The following is a 21,846-nucleotide window of genomic DNA, read 5'->3' as shown; positions in this document are numbered from 1 at the left end:
TTTGGACAATAACTTCTGTATAACACTTTGTTTGAAGGCACTGATGAAGGCAATAGAAATTAAAGGTTCTACATTTAAGAAACAATCAAGAATAATGTCTTATTAACCTCTTGATGCAAAATAACAAATAACTAAACAAGTTTAAGTCACACTTTTACCTACTCCAAATGAATTCGGTTAATTTGTTAACATCGCCCTATTAATGTAATCGCATCCATTTATTTTTGTGATAAACTGTTTATCACAGATACGAGCTGTAGAGAGAGAGATATATGTCTTGTTCAGTCTTACTAGTCATGAAAATATATTACCGAGTCAGTAGACTAGAAAGAGTAATCAATTAACGCCTGTTCATGGATATGTGAGCAATTTCCGACCTACCAATGTGTGTAAGTGTGTGTTCATCTAAAAGAAAATTGGCCGATATTTTATGTGCACTATTACATACTATACGCAGACCTCAAAAAGAAGTATAATAATAGTGTTAAACTTAATGTCGTTGATCATAGCTAGCTATTACAATATTTGCTGAAAATAACACAAATTACAAGAGAAGATTGGCTGAAGTTTCTTATAATATATGATTAGGGTTTACAAGCGATTTTTTTATCCCCAGGAATCTAAAATGTTAGCAAGCGGCACAGCAAATGAAGTTACAGTAGTGCCCATGATTACGCACACAGCAGCAACTCCTCAAGACTCCCCTTCCACGACCTTGGAGCCTGGGGCATCATTCAGGGATTTCAACCTCGCCCTGACTCTAGAAAGGTCTTCCATGCTGTCCAGCTTAGACTCCATTGATAGGACTTCCGTATGTATTTATCTATGATTTATTTAGTACAATAATATTAAATACAATTTTCTCAGATTAATAATAATTATACAGAAGTTTCAAAAATTGCCTAATTTTCAAATTTCAAACTTTACATGATCGTGAACCTTGAGTAACCATTTATAATCTTTAACTAACTGGTTAGACTCCTTGAACCATTACGATGAAATCTACTGAAAATATTTAATTATGTGTCGGAAGGGAAGGGTCTGTGAAAAACACTATAACGAATTTTAAACGTTTTTTGCACATTTTTTACCATAGAGTTAACCTTCTCATTTCTTTTTCAGTGCACAAGCATCCCAGGTCTCCTCAAACCACCAAACAGTTACACTCTCACCCTCCATTCGGCTGCCGCGCAACTCGGCTCCGAAAAAGCCCGTCTTCCCCCCATGACCCTCGCCCCTCCCCCTCTCACCCTAGCCCCACCACCCCTCAGATCCAGCACTCCAGGATCACAATCTCCTACTACTCCAAAATCACTAGCCTCCCCAGTGCTTCCGGAGAAAAACTTACAGATAACGATTGTGAAAGACGACAACTGTTTGAATACCAGTGACAAATCTAGTCTTCTGAGCTCACAAAAGTAAGTAGCTGCTAGTTTCATTGCTTTTTATCCTAAATCTTTTATCAACGTTGAGAGGCGACTTAGCCCAACGGTGAAGGTGTTGGAGTGATAGCCCACTTAAGATCCAAGGAATGCTGGTTCGAACCCCGCCTACACAAAAGACCCACACAAACCACGAGGGAATAACAGGACTATTAGTAATTTGTGCAAAATGATGCCGAAACAACTTTGCAGTTTATACCAAATCTCATAATCTACTTGCATGATACTTGAACCTTTTAATAGTGTTCCACGCTTTTTTAGAATAGAACACCCTTAGAAATTACTTTGTGTCTTTGATAGGAGCGTTAGTGTTTCCAGCGCGGGTGTGAACGGCGAGGACAAGTGCCGCGTCCAGAGAGGGTACAGCTGGCGGCTGTCCAGGCCCAGTTTGAGACGTAAACAGAAGCACAGGACTGGATCTGATTCTGACGCTGTGGTCCTGAACAATGGGAGGGATCATGCCACTTGTAACGGTGAGCGAATTATGATTAACTTTGATTGCAACTTCTCATAAAGCACCAATACAAAAAACACTTTCACTACTGCTACACAACACTACCTACTGAATTCAGCTTTTCCATACTCCACTCTTTATACTTTCTATCTACATTACACAACACATACGATTGACCGAGAAAAACCTGAAAAATAGAAAAAGGTAGAAAGTACTTTGAGAAAACTAAACAGGGATTAAAGTTCTCGACTTTTCTAAATTATAAATATCTTCTTAATTCCATGATTTGTTAAGCTGGACCCTACTTCTATTTCAAAACTGTTCCAAATTATTAAAAGGATTTTCAACGATAACTAAAAAAAAGCAATAAATGTGATAAATTATACTGTTTACGAAGTATTTATCCTAACATTTAGGATCAGGCGTCCGCAAGAATGAGCTATTGCTATCATCGTCGATGGTGATTAAGAACGACACGCAGTCGGAGCTGCCCAACAACAGATCTCGGCCGCAGCTGCCGGCGCCAAGAGTGCTGGCACAACCAGCGAGACGCGTGTCGGCTCATACAGCACCACTGCTTCCTGATGTAAGTGATACAAAGTTCTTATAAGAGTAGCTACAATATTTAAGTAAAGATTATGCTCTTGACAATGACCACTTTGACTATGAGAGCGCTAAAATACTCAATGTGAAGAATAAAACAATATCTCCGTGTTTAGACCATCACGTCAATAGTGCGAATTATGAAAATCTATATTATCTTGACCGCGATTTTGTCCACTGGTCACAGTGGTGTTAAATACAGATTAAAATTACAACAGTGAAAGATGCTTTTATAAAACTGTTTTATCCCAAGGTATCATGGAAAGCTCCAGAATCAACCTTTTCAGCGGATTCAACAGTTCGCCTTGACTCAGTCAAACCTCCACCTCATAGACTATCCCTCACAAATGATTATTTAACAGGTAAGCTATGTAATTTACATAAGCAAGTCCGATCAAACCCTTTTAATAAAACAAGCGTGGTAACAAAAGGCATAACAACTAGAAAAGCCCAAAGGAAAAACGAAAATTCTTGTTTGCGAGGGATCTAAAGCGTTTGACCACACACTGTAACCATAAGCGACGAAACAAGGCGCAATTCTAAAGCAAATATCCCAAAGTTCAGCTGTACATTTAGAAATACGCCCAGCCTCCACCGAGGGGACAAATATTGTGCAAACAAATAGCCGCCCTTGTGTTATTTATGTAAAAGATTAGTATGCCGGAGTACGAGCCTTATTAATTCGAGAGAAGTATAAATATCAACTGCGCCTCCATTTGAAATCATGACTAAGTTGTTTGTTTCGTTAATTAATAATTCAGATAACAATATTTTCATTTCATTTGACATCGACGCTATGAAACGTAAATTGCACTGTTAAAGCATTTATTTAGAGATTTATGAATTCCAAATTAAGAGGTCAACGTCTGGAACAAGGATTAATTTTAAAATGATAATTTTAATTAACTGAACGTATGAGAAAACAATTACGTAAAACTCGTTGAAAGTTCATTAAGCCAGAAACGAGGGTATTGAATTGATTGGCTTTAGAATTAATCTACAAATGATATTCAAATAAAACAACGTGTGTGAAAACAATTACATCTCATTCGAAGTCTATTTTAAAGCGAGTATCTTTTTTAAGTCCCAATTTAAATGTAACAAATGACAGTACATTTCTCTAAACAGTGACGTCAGTATCAGAAGTGAAAGCCAGCAACCTGGCACCACTACCGGCCACAGCTCCCCTGGCGGTGACTCCGCGACCGGTGCGTACTGAACCGCCCGCGCTGCCACCAAGGAACAACCAACCGCTGCCTCTTGTCAAGCAAATCAACGAGGAGGTAATAACTAGAAATACCTCTAGATATAAACCTTAATATTGACTGAGAATATTGAGTTAGAATCAGGAATTAAAGCTGACAACTTGACGCCTTGAAAATGATATCAGCCTCATATAGTTTTTAAAATATCTAGCGATGCCACCAAAATAGTCTAAACATGTTTAATCACAAACAAAAAGAAGTCACGTACCCATTTTGTTCACAGGTGGCAATATCCAACAATGTTTGTTTTCTATCAGCAAGATTCGATAGAAGACAGTTCAAATTTAAAGATCTCTTTCGCTTCATGGAGCCAACAGGGTGTCTCAAAGAAAAGGAGGATTATTCGCTTTACATCTTCGCCCCAGACAACAAGTAAGAATCTTAAGAATCCTTAATGCAAATATTCACGAAATACTCAAGCAGTTATACAAACACGAGTGTCAAGTTACAAGTTGAGACTGATGCGTAACTTGGGAGAATATTGATATTTCACTCCACAAACTTTTTTGCCACATTTCACCACGAGTGTCATCGCGCTTTAATATTATCTCACATCTTTTCGTTTTTTCTTTTAATGAACTTTGTCTGTGAACTTTAGCGACAGTATGGTTCACGAATTTCGAATATCAGACCTCTAAAAAATCCTTTATAGTCAGTTTTTAGCAGCATTAATAAAATATAATTAGTATTAATTAGTACTGAAATTGGCAAACATAAAGAGCTGTGAGATTAGACTATGCTTCTAAATTGAAAACCACTGTTTTTATGTGCCTCGTAATTTAGTTAATAGTCTGCCAAATTATGAAAAACAAACCAACGAAAAAACATTAACTGAATCTCTAAACTCCAGTGTTTTCATAGTGAATTCGATTCAACAAATAATAGGAAAGATTTTACCAAACAGATTTTACTAAAACTGAAACTATTTTCAACGAATCAGAATGAGAAGATTCTGCACCTGGATGGTGACGCGGAGTTGGTTCGACAACATCGTGTTGCTGTTCATCGCGCTCAACTGCATCACGCTCGCGATGGAGCGCCCCAACATCCCGCCCGACTCCAAGGAGCGCGCCTTTCTCTCCAGTGCCAATTACGTGTTCACAGTTGTCTTCGCCGTTGAGATGTTCATAAAGGTCAGTCATTTCTATTTCATTACTATTTCTACAACTTTCTAGATATTGATCTGCCTTGTCAGGTCACTAACTAGCTTCTTTAAACACGTAAGTTGATGTAACTGTACTTTCATTACCATTAAGTTCTTCGTTATTTTTCTTTTAGGTTGTGGCTTCAGGAATGTTTTACGGACCTGAAGCATACTTCACATCAGGGTGGAACATCATGGACGGTTCCCTTGTTATTATATCTATAATTGATTTATTGATGTCTCTGGTGTCAGAGTCCAGTCCACGTATATTTGGAATTCTCAGGGTAAGATTATCGAAATTATCTAAAACCTCATTTGGATCCTGTTGTAACTATACTAATACTACAAAGTATAAACTTCATTTTCAGGTATTTAGGCTATTAAGGTCTTTGCGGCCGTTAAGGGTAATAAACCGTGCGCCAGGTTTGAAGTTGGTAGTTCAAACCCTGCTCTCGTCTTTACGACCCATCGGAAATATAGTTCTAATCTGCTGCACATTCTTCATTATTTTTGGAATCCTGGGAGTGCAGGTAAAAACCACCTCTCAAATCCGACCCCTCCAGTTTGCGTAAAACATTTCGCAAAAATTTATTTTAAAACTAAAATCAAGTCAGCAACTAAATTAACCGTAATATTTTTCAGTTATTCAAAGGAGCTTTTTTCTACTGCGAGGGTGCGAATATAAAAAACGTCAAGAACAAAACGGACTGCCTTGCTATCGAAGGCAATGTGTGGGTGAATAGGAAGTACAACTTCGACGATCTTGGCAAGGCTCTCATGTCGTTGTTCGTGCTGAGCTCAAGAGACGGGTGGGTCAATATCATGTACACCGGCCTTGATGCCGTTGGTGTTGATCAGCAAGTAAGTGATCAGATAGTTTGCAGTTTAATTCCAAGAATTTAGCAAAATTCATATCAATATCGAAAATGTTTCAATACCTAACTAAACAAGATATAGAAACTGTGTTCATAAAAAAAAAACTCACAACACTCATTTATTTTTTCAAATAGGCTTTTAAAAAGCACTTTTACACATCCCAGTATTAACCCTATCACTGCTTGGGGAAAATAAATGGCCAGTGCTGAGATGAAGCAGCGAAAGAAACTCAGTCACTATTGTCAGCCTTCTAACATAGTGAAATCTCTAACATGCTCGTATTTAAATCTAAATGAAAATCTGAAAATCATCCCAAACATATTTTATTATTATCAAATAAACCTTAAGTAACAAAAAACACAATACTGAACTGATAAATAAATTACCTAATATTATTCTAAAAATGTTTAAAAAAATCTCATCTGACAGCCAATAGTAAACTATTCGGAGTGGCGTCTCCTGTACTTCATCGCGTTCATACTCCTGGTGGGGTTCTTTGTGCTGAACATGTTCGTGGGCGTCGTGGTGGAAAACTTCCACCGCTGCCGCGAGGAGCAGGAGAAGGAGGAGCGAGTGAGGAGGGCGGCCAAGAGGGCGCTGCAGATGGAGAAGAAAAGACGAAGTTAGTAATTAAAAATATGTAAATAAGGCCTATTTATGTGATTATCATAATAGGCTAGATGACAAAATTTCTATTATTTGTCCGTCAGACAGATAATTAGAAAATATTAGACTCATATTTTTTATTTTCTTTCATAATTAAATAATAACAGTGCTACATCGAGTTGAAATGCCGCGATACGTCACGCTTGAGTAGAATTTTTACTCAAAAATGACGTCACGCGACATTTCAACTCATTATAATACTGTAATTATTCGATTATGGAAAAAAATAAAAAATATGAGTAATATTTTATAATTATCTGTCTGACGGACTAAATAGAATTTCGATTTCATTACACAGTCATCATCCCTATTTTGTTGTAAGAGCAAAGAGGTGAATCAAGTCATAAATCAGTTAAACTTTATGCCAGGAAGCATTTATTATCAAGTAGATTTACTAGCAGTCGTGTAAAAATGTCCACTAAACATCGAGGTGAAGTTAACTGAGAAGTAAGTTTACGAAAAATATCTACTATTTTCGAAATACATAGCGACTGCAAAGATTGAGAAAAATGCGGATGTCTGTAATGATACAAAATGCTGAATTGTTTTCTTTAATGTTATTATTTATTATTGTTTCAGAGATGCACCAGAGACCGTATTATTCCGACTATTCTCAAACGCGACTCTTTGTGCATAATGTAGTAACTTCCAAATACTTTGATTTAGCCATAGCTGGAGTGATTGGGTTGAACGTAGTTACTATGGCCATAGAATATTATAGAATGCCTCCAGCTTTGCAATATGCATTAAAGATTTTCAACTATTTCTTTACTGCGGTCTTCATCCTTGAAGCTGCAATGAAATTAGTGGCACTAGGCTTTAAAATATACTTAAAAGACAAATGGAATCAGTTGGACGTGATAATCGTCATACTTTCCATAGTGGGTATAGTTTTAGAAGAATTAGAAACGAATATAATTCCAATAAACCCAACGATAATGAGGGTGATGAGAGTGTTAAGAATAGCTAGGGTGTTGAAACTACTGAAGATGGCGAAAGGCATAAGAGCATTGCTAGATACGGTGATGCAGGCGTTGCCGCAAGTTGGCAATCTAGGCCTGTTGTTTTTTCTGCTATTTTTCATCTTTGCGGCCTTGGGCGTGGAACTTTTTGGCAGACTGGAGTGTTCGGATGAAATTCCTTGCCAAGGTACGATACCATTATTTTACCCATATTTCATTCAGAATGTCGTATCTTACCAACTTAGACACATAAAAACTAATGATAACTCTTAACTATAATGTAACTACGCAAGTTTTCCATAAATCACAGATTGAGTTATAAAAACTTACTAGAACTAATAAAGTTAGCAGAGTAATAAAAATAAACAAATCTTATTTTATTAGGTCTGGGGGAGCACGCTCACTTTGCCAACTTCGGGATGGCTTTCCTGACTCTATTCCGAGTGGCGACAGGGGACAACTGGAATGGCATTATGAAGGACACGCTTCGGGAAGATTGCGACAGCTCTGTGGACTGCGTGCGGAACTGCTGCGTGTCCACCATCATCGCTCCCATATTCTTTGTGGTGTTTGTGCTCATGGCACAGTTCGTGCTCGTCAACGTTGTAGTTGCTGTGAGTAATCTAAATCTAGAATTTCTCATTTAGCCCTACTTTAATGCTCTTTCTTTGTTATTAATAAAAACAATTTGTTCTACAACAGGTACTTATGAAACACCTAGAAGAATCGCACAAACAAATGGAAGACGAAATCGACATGGACGTAGAACTAGAACGTGAATTAGAAAGAGAAGCCGACGATGAAGAAGACAGGGCTCTTTGCCGAGCACTAGAACAGTGCACCTCCCCGCCACGGCCGCTAAATAAGGTACCGTCCCTCCCAGCCAACTTCACTTACAGCGAGCCAAAACACCAACCATTGCCGTCCCCCGCACGCAGAAGGCGCACGCTTCACTCCCACCACGCTTTATTGCCGGCATCACTACCACCGAGAAGGGCTTCATTATCTCCTCATGCCTTCGGTCGACGTCGGCAGGATTCCGCGTCGGACCCGCCGGCGGCCCTGTACGAAGAGGACGCTCGCTTTATTGACGCCGACGACATCGAAGAGCTCGAACCTGGTAGCCCCCCAAGGCGAGACTCCTTCGCACAGAATCGCAGACAGCGAGTCGACAAAAGAAATTCATTAAGAGGCGAGGAAGCCAGGCTCCTCCGACCGGCACCAGTGCTGCTGGCCGTGCCATCTACGAGACAAAACGTTAGGATAAGTTCTAAAAGAAGATCCTCCACCGAATCGGCTGTAACGAGTGAGGCAAGCCATGCGTCAGTTCGGTCTCAAATTATGCGACCTCTCGAAGTGAATGATCAAATCATTACGGAAGAAGAGAAAATACGAATAGTGATAGCTGAAAGGCGGAAAATTGACGCGGCGAGACCTGAGACCGACGACGTGGTGGAGCTGGCGGAGCGCGGCTCCTAGTCCAGGCGGGGCCGGCCGCAGCAACACCATGAAGTCTACATCTAGGCGCCATTCAAAATGGCGTCCGGGTGCACCTACTCCTCTAATCCTCTCTCTTCCTCGAGTGCTCAAGGAACAGTAAATAAGTTTGAACTCGGTTGCGCTATGACAGTGACTCTGTGACTCTGTGTTTTAAAGTCGTATTATACGTTAAAGTGATGTGTTCTAGAATTCAACCGAAAGAGCGGCAGTGCTTGTGAAGTTTGATTGTGGTGTTTCCTTTTACTTCCATACCTTCGTACCTTCAACCAACCATCCCTTACTTTTTCGAATGCGGCCGGTTCAACGACATTAATTTGTTAAGAGACTTTAATAAATTTATTTTAAGGTGTATAAAATTAGATAGATAGGAACTAGGAACTAGTCAATTTGTTGTGGTGGGATGTTTTCTACGAGCGCTATGTTCACTTCTAATTTTACAGAATATTTTATTAGTACGGTGCTTGCTGTTAAAGTTTTATTCGTTATTTATTAATGATAGCATAGGAGGTACTCTAAGAGTCAGAACAACCTCAACGAACATTGGTTTAGCGAGTTTTGGAAATAGTTTTCATTCGTTGTACAGCGGACTTGTTATTTGTGTGTCAATTTAATGTTAGAATTTATTTACACCTTAAGGTCGGGTTTCGAATCATTGAATCTTAGAATTTACATGTTATTGAAAATGTGTAATCCAACGATATGATGAAAAGCCTATACTAGTATGATTTAAATGTGGTTTAGTTGATAAATCAATAACTTCTAGTCAACGACTGTGTAGCCTCGTAGTAAATTGTTAATAGTTAGACTTTCAATCTGATAAGTATCTAAACAGAACCAATCGTTCGTGAATTGAGTATTATTCTCTCTAAATATAAAAAAATAATATTTTCTGAATATAAAAGAATCCTATTTTCTTACAGAGTCGTACGTAATTTAGACGTTTATCTGGCAATACGCACATAAAGATAGAAGTTAGATTGTAACAGTAGCCAGAGAACTACATTAAACTGATTGATCGTACCAATTATGGTCAACGATAGTGGTTGTTTATTTGACGTACTATGCTGTTTTGTGTTAGCGCAGTCTGTCATTAGCCGTGCCAAATCTACGAAAATCTTTGAGGATAAGCGGATGTTTTGTACTATTTTAATTGATCACTCATGTAGCTACTCGTCTTTTGTGACTTTCCGGCTTGTAGTAACGATACGGAGAGAGGTGAAGCGAGGTGAAGCTAAGCTAAGTACCGAAAACTTTAAAGAAATAAACTGCTAAATATTTGCCGCCAGAATTATTTCTGCAAAGTGACGTCACTATGTGGTTCGGGTTACAATGCAGGAGACCTAGTTAGGGAAGTCAGCAATAAATTTTATACTTCGACTGTGCCTTTCCTATTTCTAATGTACTAGTTTGTGAAGTTGATTGTGGGTAGACTCTGATCTTAATAAATGTATACTGTAGGAGTTGAAGGTTTAATATAATAAATACATTATAACTCTTGTTGAGACTATTAAGTTTTCGTTGTAAATCATAATATGGAAAATTTTGTATCCTACTAAGACATTTCCGATGGAAAACTGAATTTACTCCATCATTCCGATGACGTTTTTTTGTTTTGTAATAATTTATAACTTTGTGATGCTTTTGTTATTTTGTTATACATTTATTCCATTGCATTTTAATAGATTTTCTTGTTCAAATAGTAATTTAATCTTTTCCTTCCATTATACTATCTGTTTATTACATTACGATGTCTTCCATCTTTACCTTTACCCATGATTTATGACTATGACATGTACTAATTATATTTAATGTTTAATCAGTAGTAGCAATAGTAAACTGGAATTCATAACGATAGTAGAACCATAATCAAATATAATTTAAACTCACTTAAAAGAATTGACTAAATGGAATTTAGTAAATTTAAGAATAGCATTTTCGTGATATAAGTAAATTTCGTGATAATGATGAATAATTGTTTTTCGGTACTGACTGTATTATAATTTAAGAGGTATGAACAATGTTCATTGGTTGAGTACACCTGTTAAAATTAGCTGGTGATCTGTCAAGTTAAGAAAGTTATGATGATGTTAGGTTGAAAAAATAAATCTAAATTCTCAATGTGTGTTTTACTAAAACCTTTCAGCTTCCGAAAAGGTATTGAGAGCTAGAAAATAAATAGAAGTTTAGTCAAAGAATAACTGAACAATGCAAAGCTTTGTATTTTGTTGATTCGCAAAGCAAATGGACCCTCATACAAATTGCGTACAGGTACAAAGGCGAGCAACAGGCGAGCTGAATTGAGTTTAGCAACAATCTTTGCGAGCGCCCTATCTTGTTAGTGAGCGCTTACAATCTCATTTGCATAATTCCTTGGAACGAATTTTAATGGGTTCTTTATCGTGTTGAACAACATAATGCTGTTTCCCCAAAAAGGTGAGGAGCCGCCACGCCGCTCTGAGAGAAAGGATTTACTTGTCAAATAATTAAGTCTAAAACTGCCGAGCTGTTCATAAATGCCTGACTAATTTGGAATTCAGTTTTGATCAAATCCCACCGCTTGGAATTTCAAATGAAGGGAAATCATAACATCTTAACATTTTAGGTAGTAGGTACGAGTATATTAGTGGTGATAGCTTTTAACACCGCTATTTCAGTTTCAGAAGGTACTGACATCAAAGATTTACAACCAACCACAATTGCTTTAAAAGTGATTTTCGTTTGAAATTGAATGAAATTCGTCTCGTTTAAAAAATTTCCCTCGGGTCAACCTTAAAAAATCTATCAAAATTCAATAACTTCAAAAGAGGCTTCTTAACAAATGCGTCTATTTAAAAGTAGGTAATAAAAAATAACTTAGTTTTAATGTAAGTTAACTTTAAAATAAATTGTATACGACTGTCACTGGCAATGACGTTTTCACATTTAAACCAAACATTTCTCGCTATGAATCAGCAACAATAAACACGTTACATTTCCAGCTAATAACGTTAAGAAGCAATTTGTCACGAGCACGTATGAGCATCTTGAAGACACGCCTTAGTGCAAACTTTCTCACGCCGCGCGCCCCCTGGCGGAGTGATTAATTGTCTGAAACACAAAAAAACCCTCATCTGGTGTCGGCCTTGGATGTTGTGCACATCGCCTTGGAACTTAAAACACATAAACGTTGTTTTTTCCTCCGGCCATTCCCAGAAATTCCTCTTTTCATAGCCGTGATTTGTCGCGGCTTATATTCCGAGGCGCCCGCGCGGAGCCGCGCTGGCCCAAATACAAACTCTAATTAGATGATATTTATTAGAGTGCCTCCCATCATTGAACAAGTTTGAGTATTAAATCTTTATTGATGAAATATTACAAAAGTTCTCACGAGCCTGGATGCTGATAGTTAACGAAGAAGCTGAAGTTTCGTGAGTGATTAGGTCATTCGAAAATGCTTATTATTATTCTTGGAATAATTTTATCGATACGAATTTTAAGAAATAATTCTACTTGGATTTTTTTACTGGTTTTAGGCTGGGTTGCACCATCTTACTTTAACTTTGACAAACGTCAAAAATCTGTCAAACTCCGTACAAAAAACGCTGGTTATCGTTATAGTTACGGTCAAAGTTAGGTGGTGCAACTCAGCCTTAATGTTTAATTTTCTAACAATTTTAACTGATAAATGGTTAGCCGAAAAGTATACTCCACTCGATAAATATTTGAGGGAATTCACCTCATTAATCTCGTTATAGAAGCGACTGCAACGACCCAGATTGCTGTAGGCTGCTCTTAATGAATCTCAAACAAACTGTTTAATTTTTACGAACCCCGCTGTAAAGTATTTAAGACTCCGCTCCACAGCACCTAACCAACTCATTTTATTTTTATCCTTTGTATTTGACTCGTGAATTGCAAAACTTTGCTCCCTTTCGGCTATGGGGAATAAATTTGAGCAACACATTTTATTTTAAGCCTTTTCCGTCTGTTTTAACGGTGCCTGCGTTTAAAAAAGAACTACTTAGGCGTAATTTCAAGATTTAACAGAGCTTTTCATTTCTTCATTCATACAATCTTAATAACAACAAATTAATGATTCTATTTTGTTAGCACAATTACTCATAGTAGGTATAGTTTTAGTAACAAGACCATTATCTTATGAACTAAATAATTACATAAATCGATATAGGTATTAGGTACCTAGTTAGTTCCCAAGTCTTAGGGAGAGAGTATGTTTCCCTAAAACGATTTCCATGTAGTATGGAATTGTTCGGCAAAGTTGCACGTCGTACATCAGCTCTGCGAAGAAATGTCAAGTTCGAACTTTTTTCTACAATCCACGGATTCACTTTGAAACAAATCCCTTATCAGTAGGCATTGCGTCTTAATAAATCCTGAAAACATACAAAATACTTAATGACCGTAATAAATGCCTATCTGCAATACTTTCTCTGCTTTATCAACTCTATTTCACCCCACTCCAATAAATTTTATCGTCTATCACAACGATAAATAAAGTTTTATCACAGAATGTTTTCCGCGGTAGCCAAACATTTTCTCGATAATATTAGCAAATTACCCTATAAATTACTCGAGAAGTCAGCAAGCGAGTCTGGCCCTTGAAGAGAGATGTATTGCAGCATGAAAAGAAACTAAAAACCTACCTCGAACGTTTGCTTAATAACTATACATTTTTAAGAATGTATTGTGTCTTTTACAGGTCTAATACAATTTATTTTCATCTAGGTTTTGATAAGGACTCTAGGTTCTTTCGCGGAGGAAATGCTTTACACAAACTTGTAGCAGCGCTCTACAGCAGTTTAGCGTCCTGATCAATAGATGGATGGAGTCAAAAGAGTGCATGCCGGAAATATTTCGTTACAGTATTTTGACAGTCTTTAAATAAAAACTAGAAAGTTCCTACTTGTAAACAAAGTACTTAGGTATTAAGTGTAATTTAACGTCATCAAATACTTTAGATAGTTACCTCAAAACTTTTCAAGACCCTAAAAAATTGTGTTAAATCATTTATTTTATTTTACTAAGGTGCCAAATACTAAACTACCAATTAATTCTGAGCCTACCAATAGGCACTTTAATTCAGTTAATCGTCGTTAAAAGGCAGCGTTTATAACACTACCCTCGAGCCGTTCAACCGTAATCTGTTAGTTGTCGGTTAATCGGTTTACTCGACTAGTTGGATGTTTGTCAAACAAAACGAATTAGCTGCTATCACGATAAGCCGTGCCGAAACCCGATAATCTTAGCTAGGGAGGCGCTGATTCGATCATATCTTTCCGAATGTCGTATTACGAGCGTACATATTATAATTTAGACATATAAGTAGGAAATGCCAAAAAAGTCAAACAACATATAAATAAGAGAGATTTCATTGTATAAATGAAATTGATGAAATTTATATTAGGAATATCATAACGGTTTCAGTAATCACTTCATATTAAGTCATTAAATAAAATTAATATAAAATAAATAATAAAATTCGGTTCAAGAGAACCTCCATAGCAAAAAAAATACGAACGATTTTAAATTATTTCACTCTCAGTTATAATAGTTTCCTAAAAAAACTTTACGCACTTAAATCGAATCGAACACAAAAATCGCACATCACTTTAATCAGCTGACTGGCTGTGTCGGACGGATTGGCTTGACAAGGTGCCTTTGAGATTCGATCGGAAACATCACTCGCACACAGAATTTCGAACGTTCCGATTAAGTCTGCTTTTTAATGCCTCACTAGTATTCCAGGCTGGCGTTCTCGACTAGCAATATCAAACTTCAAGTTTCATGAAGCAAGTTTTGACAGTAAAACTGTATAGAACTGTAAATGATAGTCTATTATAACTTTATAGCTGACGTCTTTAGGAGGCACCAGACAAGCGGTGTCTTAATAGGGATTCTGTGTTGAAATACCGCTTAAATTCGCTTATGAGGCAGAACAGCTAAGCGTAGTTCCAGTTCATATATAAAACTTTATTGCTATAAGTAACTTATGTCTAAAAGACAGGGTTGTTGCCAGTCAACCATAGCCATGCAAAGAGCTGCGAATGTCAATAAAAATAAAGAAGTGATAATTTATCAACACATACTACCTTTTACAAATGTTACGTAGAGATAATAAAGTCAAGACAGCAAAATTTTCAATAATATTATTTGATTCAAACACATTTATCTAAATCATAAAGTAACATGAGGAATCTTTATCATTTCAAAAGCAATCATTACGTGAGTAATGACAACACTCCCAAAACATGTGATTGAGATCCAAGCCGGCAGCAGTCTCATTAACAAGCAGGGACTTTACACAAGTATACATGGAATAGGCTTTTATCATGTCATTGCCACGAAAAAGCCCATTTATTTTCTCATAACTTTCAAGCAGGCGTGGGTACTCCAAGCAAGACCATTTCAATATTAAATTCAATATTAGACGAGTGGTTGATGTCTTTAATCTCAATTTTATTCCCAGACGTTTATTCGGAGAAATAATGATTTAATGTTCTTTTCGACTTTCATTATTTTTCTTTTGGGAGCTTCGTAATGTGATACTAATAATAGCTCTGAATCTAACTTCAATCAGTCATAATAATTCGACTGTTTTGTCACTTTTCATCATATTAAAATCTCTATTTTGCAGAGTGATAAAGCTCTAATTAAAGATCAAAGAAAAACAGAGCTATATTCTCAAAATAACACCGTGTGACCTCCTCCAACCACTAAGGCTTTACTTAGGTCTTAGACCTTTTACTGAGAATATACCGGATCATCTACTGCTGTAATTATGACTGAAAATACCAATACCGAAGGGTAGTAACCAGATCGCGTTGCGGTGCGCTTAGGCGAAATTAATTGATGGAGAAATTCAATCAGACCATCACTTTAATTTAAACCCATACGGCTATTTTATATTCATTATTGTAGATTGCCTCAGACCGACCGTTGATTACCCATTGTTTATGGAGAATTCCCATTAATGGCTTTGTTCTCTTGGTCTCATTTTAACAAAGAGTGATCATATCCTAGGTAATTATGTAAATTATTATATCGCAGGTATTGTTTTCAATAATGCCAAATTAAGAAGCTTTTTAGCCGTAATATCATTTATAAATTCTTACATAGTATGATTTACATCTCAGTAAGCATACTCAGACAAAACGTCTTGATATTCCATTCGTCGAAAATTATTTCGTTGCCAAACAATACGTAGGCAGTTAATAATCCCTCTTTACTCTAATGAATAAAGTTTTCATACAGTAGGTAATTCTACTTAGCTGAATTCATTGAGTCGACTTATCGAATCGATATGGAAGTACAAATTTCTAGAAACCGGTAATGGTCTCAAATAATATCAGTTACAGTTATGAGTTACAGTTTTCATGATAAATGAGAAACAAAGAAATTTCTAAAATCATAATTGATATTACAATATTGTTTTACTATAGATGCCGCATGGTACCTATTGGAAATATTTGTACCACAACAGTTATCGCTATCGAAGCCTTAACAATAGCTCCGTCGATAACTATCTCTACAGTCGCGACTTGTAATGTAATGTATCCAGATGTTTCAATAAGCAAGCAACGTACAGTCAACATAGTAAAAAAGCTTCTTACTGCTGTAACTCAAGAGCTTTGGCTAACTCAAGAATCTAAGCTCAAATGTACACGATTCTTTCTTTAAGTTATTTTTGCGTGATTCAAAAATATTACGACTAGTCAAACTAATGCACACATGTCTTACTTTCAAGATATTTTATGTGATTCAAAAATACTAACTTTATTTCTATAATACCATGATCGGAGACTTGCTTTACGTATGAGTTATTAACTGTCAAACTATTTCAATATTATTTTACATATTCAAACTCAGCCAATGTCTATTTCTTAAAAAACTACTAATTCTAAATACATTTTGTCAATGTACATTTTTGTTGCCACCCCCGGCCCGCAGCCTACAGTATCAAATTCGCTAACAGCGTTTCAGTATTTTCAATATTGAGTAATATCAAATTCTATTTCTTTGAGGTTTGAGGTTAAATATAATACCTAATCTAAAATTAGCTTTCCACTAGAAGGATATTCGAAACATATTAATATTTACCATGTCTTAGCTACTATAGTACTAGGGAATTCCTGCAATAGGTTTTTATGTAAGTCTAGATATCAGCACGTCACTACGTTGTTTATTTACTACTCAATTTTCTATATCTATTTTTGTAAGATACTGGACTAGAATATTTGACAATTTCTAAGCACTATTTAATAGTCTATACAAATAAACAAATTTTTGACTTTGACTTTGACTTTGACTTTGACTATAGGACCATCGCAAAAAATAGCTCAAATTCAAAATACTTAGGCTGAGTACACTACTTAACTTTAACAGTAACTATAATGATAACCAACCGGTGTTTTTATGGAGTTTGACAGATTTTTGACGTTTGTCAACGTTAAAGTTAGGTGGTGCAACTCAGCCTTAATGACAGAAAAAGCTAATGTAACATAGACACAAAAATGCGTCATCAACTGTACAGCCCTGAAGCTTCGGACAATAGCCGCGCGGTATTGTGCTGAACGCTTGAGTGCGAGCTACAATCTAGCCCGCGGGACTTTGGCACACAAAACAAAGTGTATTTTTACAGTATTTGTTACTTTTTTTGCCCTGCCAACCATAATTTAAAGCACTTTTAGCTCATACAATTTGACTTTTAGCAAAATACAAATTTTGCACAAGCAATTGCTGACTTAATAGTGACTAATAATGTTTTTTCTGTGGCATTGTCGAAAGATGCTGTAGTTTAGACGTAATTTCTTAATGGTCTTAAGAGCCTTCTCAAAGTTTAATGCATTCTTAGAATAACGATAAGTAGTTGCTGTATAAACGTTGTGTTTAAAACGCAAAGTTTAGACATCTGTCTTCTTGTCTAGATAAACTTAAGCTTACTAAATACAATAGAGAATTTAAACATGAACTTATACTGAGTAGAGTATTTGATAAGCCGTGTTAAGGTGCATTAGATCACTTAAAAACTGAACTAAGCATCTACGTAGTGCAGATGTACTTAACAATAATACAGAGATACTTAATGATTACGCACAGGTATACAAGTAGGTAGGTATTTCAATACAATACGATCTATGTTCTTAGATTCCATGACTCATTATCCTAATTAGATTAATTAAGAACCTAAGGCCATTTGCATAATATCTAAATGAGGACGTATCAATATCAATTAGGAAATTGATTTTTAAAAAACATCGGTCTTGAGCTTTCTTACCCTATTTTATTGGGCTTATGATGGTTAACAACTTCATAAATAGGATCACAAGATATCCAAAGACCTGTGCTTTAAGTAGCACGTCTGCTAAGTATGTCCCTAAGATATCTCACAATACATAATCAAAGATACACCATTATTGTGTTAAACAACACAGTTGAGTCCCAATCAATGCTACATGATAGTATAATTACAAACCCATTGTAATGCGAGCTTAATCCCTGGTAGGCTTTAGGCGACAATACAAACATTAGCCAACTTATGTAAGTATGAGTAATGAATGCATAGAGAAATTACAGCGAATTCATTACTGTTTAATAAAATCAATACTTCCAACATTTATTCAGTAATCATAAACCATTATTTGAAAAGGAAAATTGACGTCGATTTCGAAGTAAAAATAACGCAGGCCGTTATTCCTTAGTTTTTTTCCTTTTCTTTAGTTTGAATCCGTGTACAAAAACATCAAAATCAAAAATATCTTTATTTGTTTAAACAAATTAAATTAGTTTTTACAAATCGTCAAATGCTTTTACAGAGCCTTTACCTCATATTTTTTTCCTACTATCGCTTTGAGATAAACATTTGGCAATTGCTGAGAAGAAGCGCCGCAACAAACTCTACTCACCACTGTGTTCTTTCTGATTTCCTGATAGAACAACACTCGGACTAAAAAATAAACCGGTGCCTCAACAAACAACACTGATGCCAGACGCTTTATTCTGGTAGCTACCAAAACGTATGCCTACTAAAAATTCAGCCCATCTATCTCAAAGGGCTGTTAGAAAACCGTTATTCACGTACGTCGGCACATTTTAAAATAATGCTCGTAATTTCGGTGCGAGATTATACAATACTTCACGGGCGCTGAATAACGATACCCTGTCTAAACGTGACGTAGGTGTTAAGCCACATTCTATTAAGCCAGGCTTCTGTCTGTGGAAGATAAACACAAGGGTTCAGAGTTCAGAATAATATTGGTCGTGCTCCCACTTCTTTGTGTCAATGTCAATGTAAAGCTTTTACGTAAATTATTTTTTTATCCTGTAATATGGAAAATAATTCAATTTTTAGGCAGCTGTGGTTAGTAGTGAAGGAAGTAGGAGAATATTTTAAGTTGAGAAAGATCATTACCTAAGTAATTTGTCCAACATTCTTGTAAAAGTAACCCTGAAAACAGTCAAGTTTCTTCCAATAATTTATTTTAATTCTCAAACGTTTTAAGATACAGATTAACAGCACAAATCTTGATTCTTTGCTAAATCAATTAGAACACGTATCTAAGTTTAAAGACGGCTGAGAAAAGGATTTTACTTTTCAAGAAATTCACATACTTAAGAATTAAACGAACTTACCTTGTGAAGTTCGATTCTTATTATACGAGTACCACGAACGAAGATGATTACCAATTTACATGCAGCAGTACGTAGTATGGTGCCGTCCTTATCACACTCTTTAAAGCTACTAAAAGAAAAAACTTCTATCTCGCTCGCTCCCTCCCGGGCTCGGTGCGGCCGAGCTACGGTACTGGACGCCATTAATTTTAGAGTTGACTGGAATCAAATTTTTTGTGATTATCAGTAGGGTTAAGGCGAAAGCCTGGGTTGGGTGGGAGTAGGTAATCATCTTCGTTCGTGGTACTCGTATAATAAGAATCGAACTTCACAAGGTAAGTTCGTTTAATTCTTAATTATACTTCGTACCTCTTCCGAAGATGATTACCAATTTACATGCAGATGTTTAGAGTTTCAAAAAATTTGATTAGGCAAATATGGGTTTTAATGATGAAAGAAAAACTAACTTTGCCCAATACTTATTATATTATCTCATTTTCACAAAGGAAAAATCAACAGACAACAAAAAGTATTTTTCTGTGAAACTTCATAATTTGGCTATAATTAGGTATGATTGAACACAGAATTAGCAAATTCATTATTGGTAGCGCATACATTCACATCTCGGTTGTAATATTTAAGGAATACATTGGAAGAATCACTCCAGCCTGCAGCCCTACGAACCACTTGCAGGCTGACTCCAGCGCGGCGCGCGGCCGATGTGGCTGCGTGCCGCGTGCTATGAGCGCCAAATATATTTGTATCTATGCCGCTTTTTTGCAAGGTATTCTTTACCCAGTGAGCAAGTGTTTGTGGTCCCACCTTATTGTGAGGTTTTCTGAAGCTGATGAACAAACTCCCTGATTCACAGTTTCGAATATTTAAAGTTTTATTCATATAAGACGTTAAAGCTAAAGCCGGACAAATTTTTGGATTTTCTACAATGAAGGGCAGCCTAATAAGTGGTTGATAGGCTCCAGGTCGGGATGTTTTTATTAAATCAGTTATTTTAATTATTACACAATCGCTTTCAATTACAATATTTGTTATTTTAATAATGTGGCCGTTTGGTGTAGTGGTTCGAAACGGACTACTATTCCGGAGGTAGCGGGTTCGATTCCCGCACAGTACAAACATTTGTGTGCATGAACATGTTTCTTTGTATTGGACTGGGTGTTTTCTATGTATAATAAGTATGTATTTACAAAAAAAAGTATTTAAGTATGTTTATATCCGTTGTCTAGTACCCATAGTACAAGCTTTGCTTAGTTTGGGACTAGAAGCGCAGTGTAAAACGTCTAAGGATATTTATATTTATATATTTATATATATTATATTTATTTATTTATTATAAGGCTTAATGTTTGCATTCGCTGAGCAGATGCTATAGCAAGTAAAGTAACAGTTTTTGCTGACAAATCACGAAGACAAATATTATCATAAGGATAAAAATCACTTAAATAATTAAGTACAATGATTGGGTCCCATGTAACATCATACTTAGGTGTGGGTGGTTTTAGGCGAAAAACACCCTTCAAAAGTCTAGTAATCATAATGTTTGATGTTACTGATGGATCGAGTAATAATGACAAAGCTGATCTCATCGTATTTAGTGTGCTATAACTAGCGCCCGTCTCAAAACTTTCCGTAAAAAATTGAATCACCTGTGACACGCTAGCTTCACAATAATTATAATGATTATCCTGACAAAAATACCACCATTTTTTAAGAGATGAATTGTATTGATTTAGAGTGTTTTCAGCGAAAGAAGCCTTGATGAACTTAATGAACTTGATGGAGCACCTCGTCTCATCAATGTCTGCCGGATAATTTCGACGCCACCAGGGAAAGGTCCGAGTGGAGTGGATGAGCTTCCCTGAAAGGAAAGTGGAGCAATGACTTGTTTGGCTGAAATATAATCTCACGAGAAATCACCATTTTTTGATACATTGGGTACCACGGCTGTGATGGCCAAAAAGGTACAACGATAATGCCTTCAGCTTTATCTGATTTAATTTTTTGGAGAACTTTAGTTACCAAGCAAAAGGGGGGAAATGCGTAAAAATTTAAATTATGCCAACTAAAAGTAAATGCATCAATTATCTCGGACTGCGGGTCAAGTTTCCATGAAGAATATCTTTCACACTTATGATTTTGTACACTTGCAAAAAGGTCAAACTCTGGACTACCTAATGAGTTAACTATTTGTTTGAATGCATAATCGGCAAGTTCCCATTCGGTGTCAATATTCAATTGCCTAGATGCCCGGTCCGCTTCAATGTTAGCGGCTGATCTTATACAGTGTGAGTCACGTTAAAGTGTACAT

General features: G+C 36.4%; 1 protein-coding gene and 1 long non-coding RNA gene across 2 annotated transcripts in view; one reads left to right on the top strand and one right to left on the bottom strand.

The window, feature by feature from the left end:
• LOC135074658 (voltage-dependent T-type calcium channel subunit alpha-1G) overlaps positions 1–11,030 on the top strand; it is a 45,451-nt gene extending 34,421 nt beyond the window's left edge. Inside the window, exons 19-33 of the mRNA XM_063969022.1 lie at positions 617–811; positions 1,123–1,418; positions 1,743–1,915; positions 2,313–2,482; positions 2,753–2,861; positions 3,628–3,782; positions 3,988–4,136; positions 4,705–4,897; positions 5,043–5,192; positions 5,277–5,438; positions 5,551–5,769; positions 6,214–6,406; positions 7,030–7,599; positions 7,797–8,026; positions 8,115–11,030. Of these exons, the coding sequence (XP_063825092.1) occupies positions 617–811; positions 1,123–1,418; positions 1,743–1,915; positions 2,313–2,482; positions 2,753–2,861; positions 3,628–3,782; positions 3,988–4,136; positions 4,705–4,897; positions 5,043–5,192; positions 5,277–5,438; positions 5,551–5,769; positions 6,214–6,406; positions 7,030–7,599; positions 7,797–8,026; positions 8,115–8,891 (3,741 nt within the window). The 3' untranslated portion in view covers positions 8,892–11,030. The remainder of the gene's footprint in view (positions 1–616; positions 812–1,122; positions 1,419–1,742; positions 1,916–2,312; positions 2,483–2,752; positions 2,862–3,627; positions 3,783–3,987; positions 4,137–4,704; positions 4,898–5,042; positions 5,193–5,276; positions 5,439–5,550; positions 5,770–6,213; positions 6,407–7,029; positions 7,600–7,796; positions 8,027–8,114) is intronic.
• Positions 6,297–21,846, bottom strand: part of LOC135074674 (uncharacterized) — a 76,142-nt gene continuing 60,592 nt past the window's right edge. The window contains exon 3 of the long non-coding RNA XR_010257874.1: positions 6,297–6,381. This is a non-coding gene — a long non-coding RNA (uncharacterized LOC135074674). The remainder of the gene's footprint in view (positions 6,382–21,846) is intronic.

The sequence above is a fragment of the Ostrinia nubilalis genome, chromosome 9 (genome assembly GCF_963855985.1).
Source record: "Ostrinia nubilalis chromosome 9, ilOstNubi1.1, whole genome shotgun sequence".
NCBI lineage: Eukaryota > Metazoa > Arthropoda > Insecta > Lepidoptera > Crambidae > Ostrinia > Ostrinia nubilalis.
The sequence above is the reverse complement of the archived record's forward strand: the minus strand, read 5'-3'. Positions and strand labels throughout refer to the sequence as shown.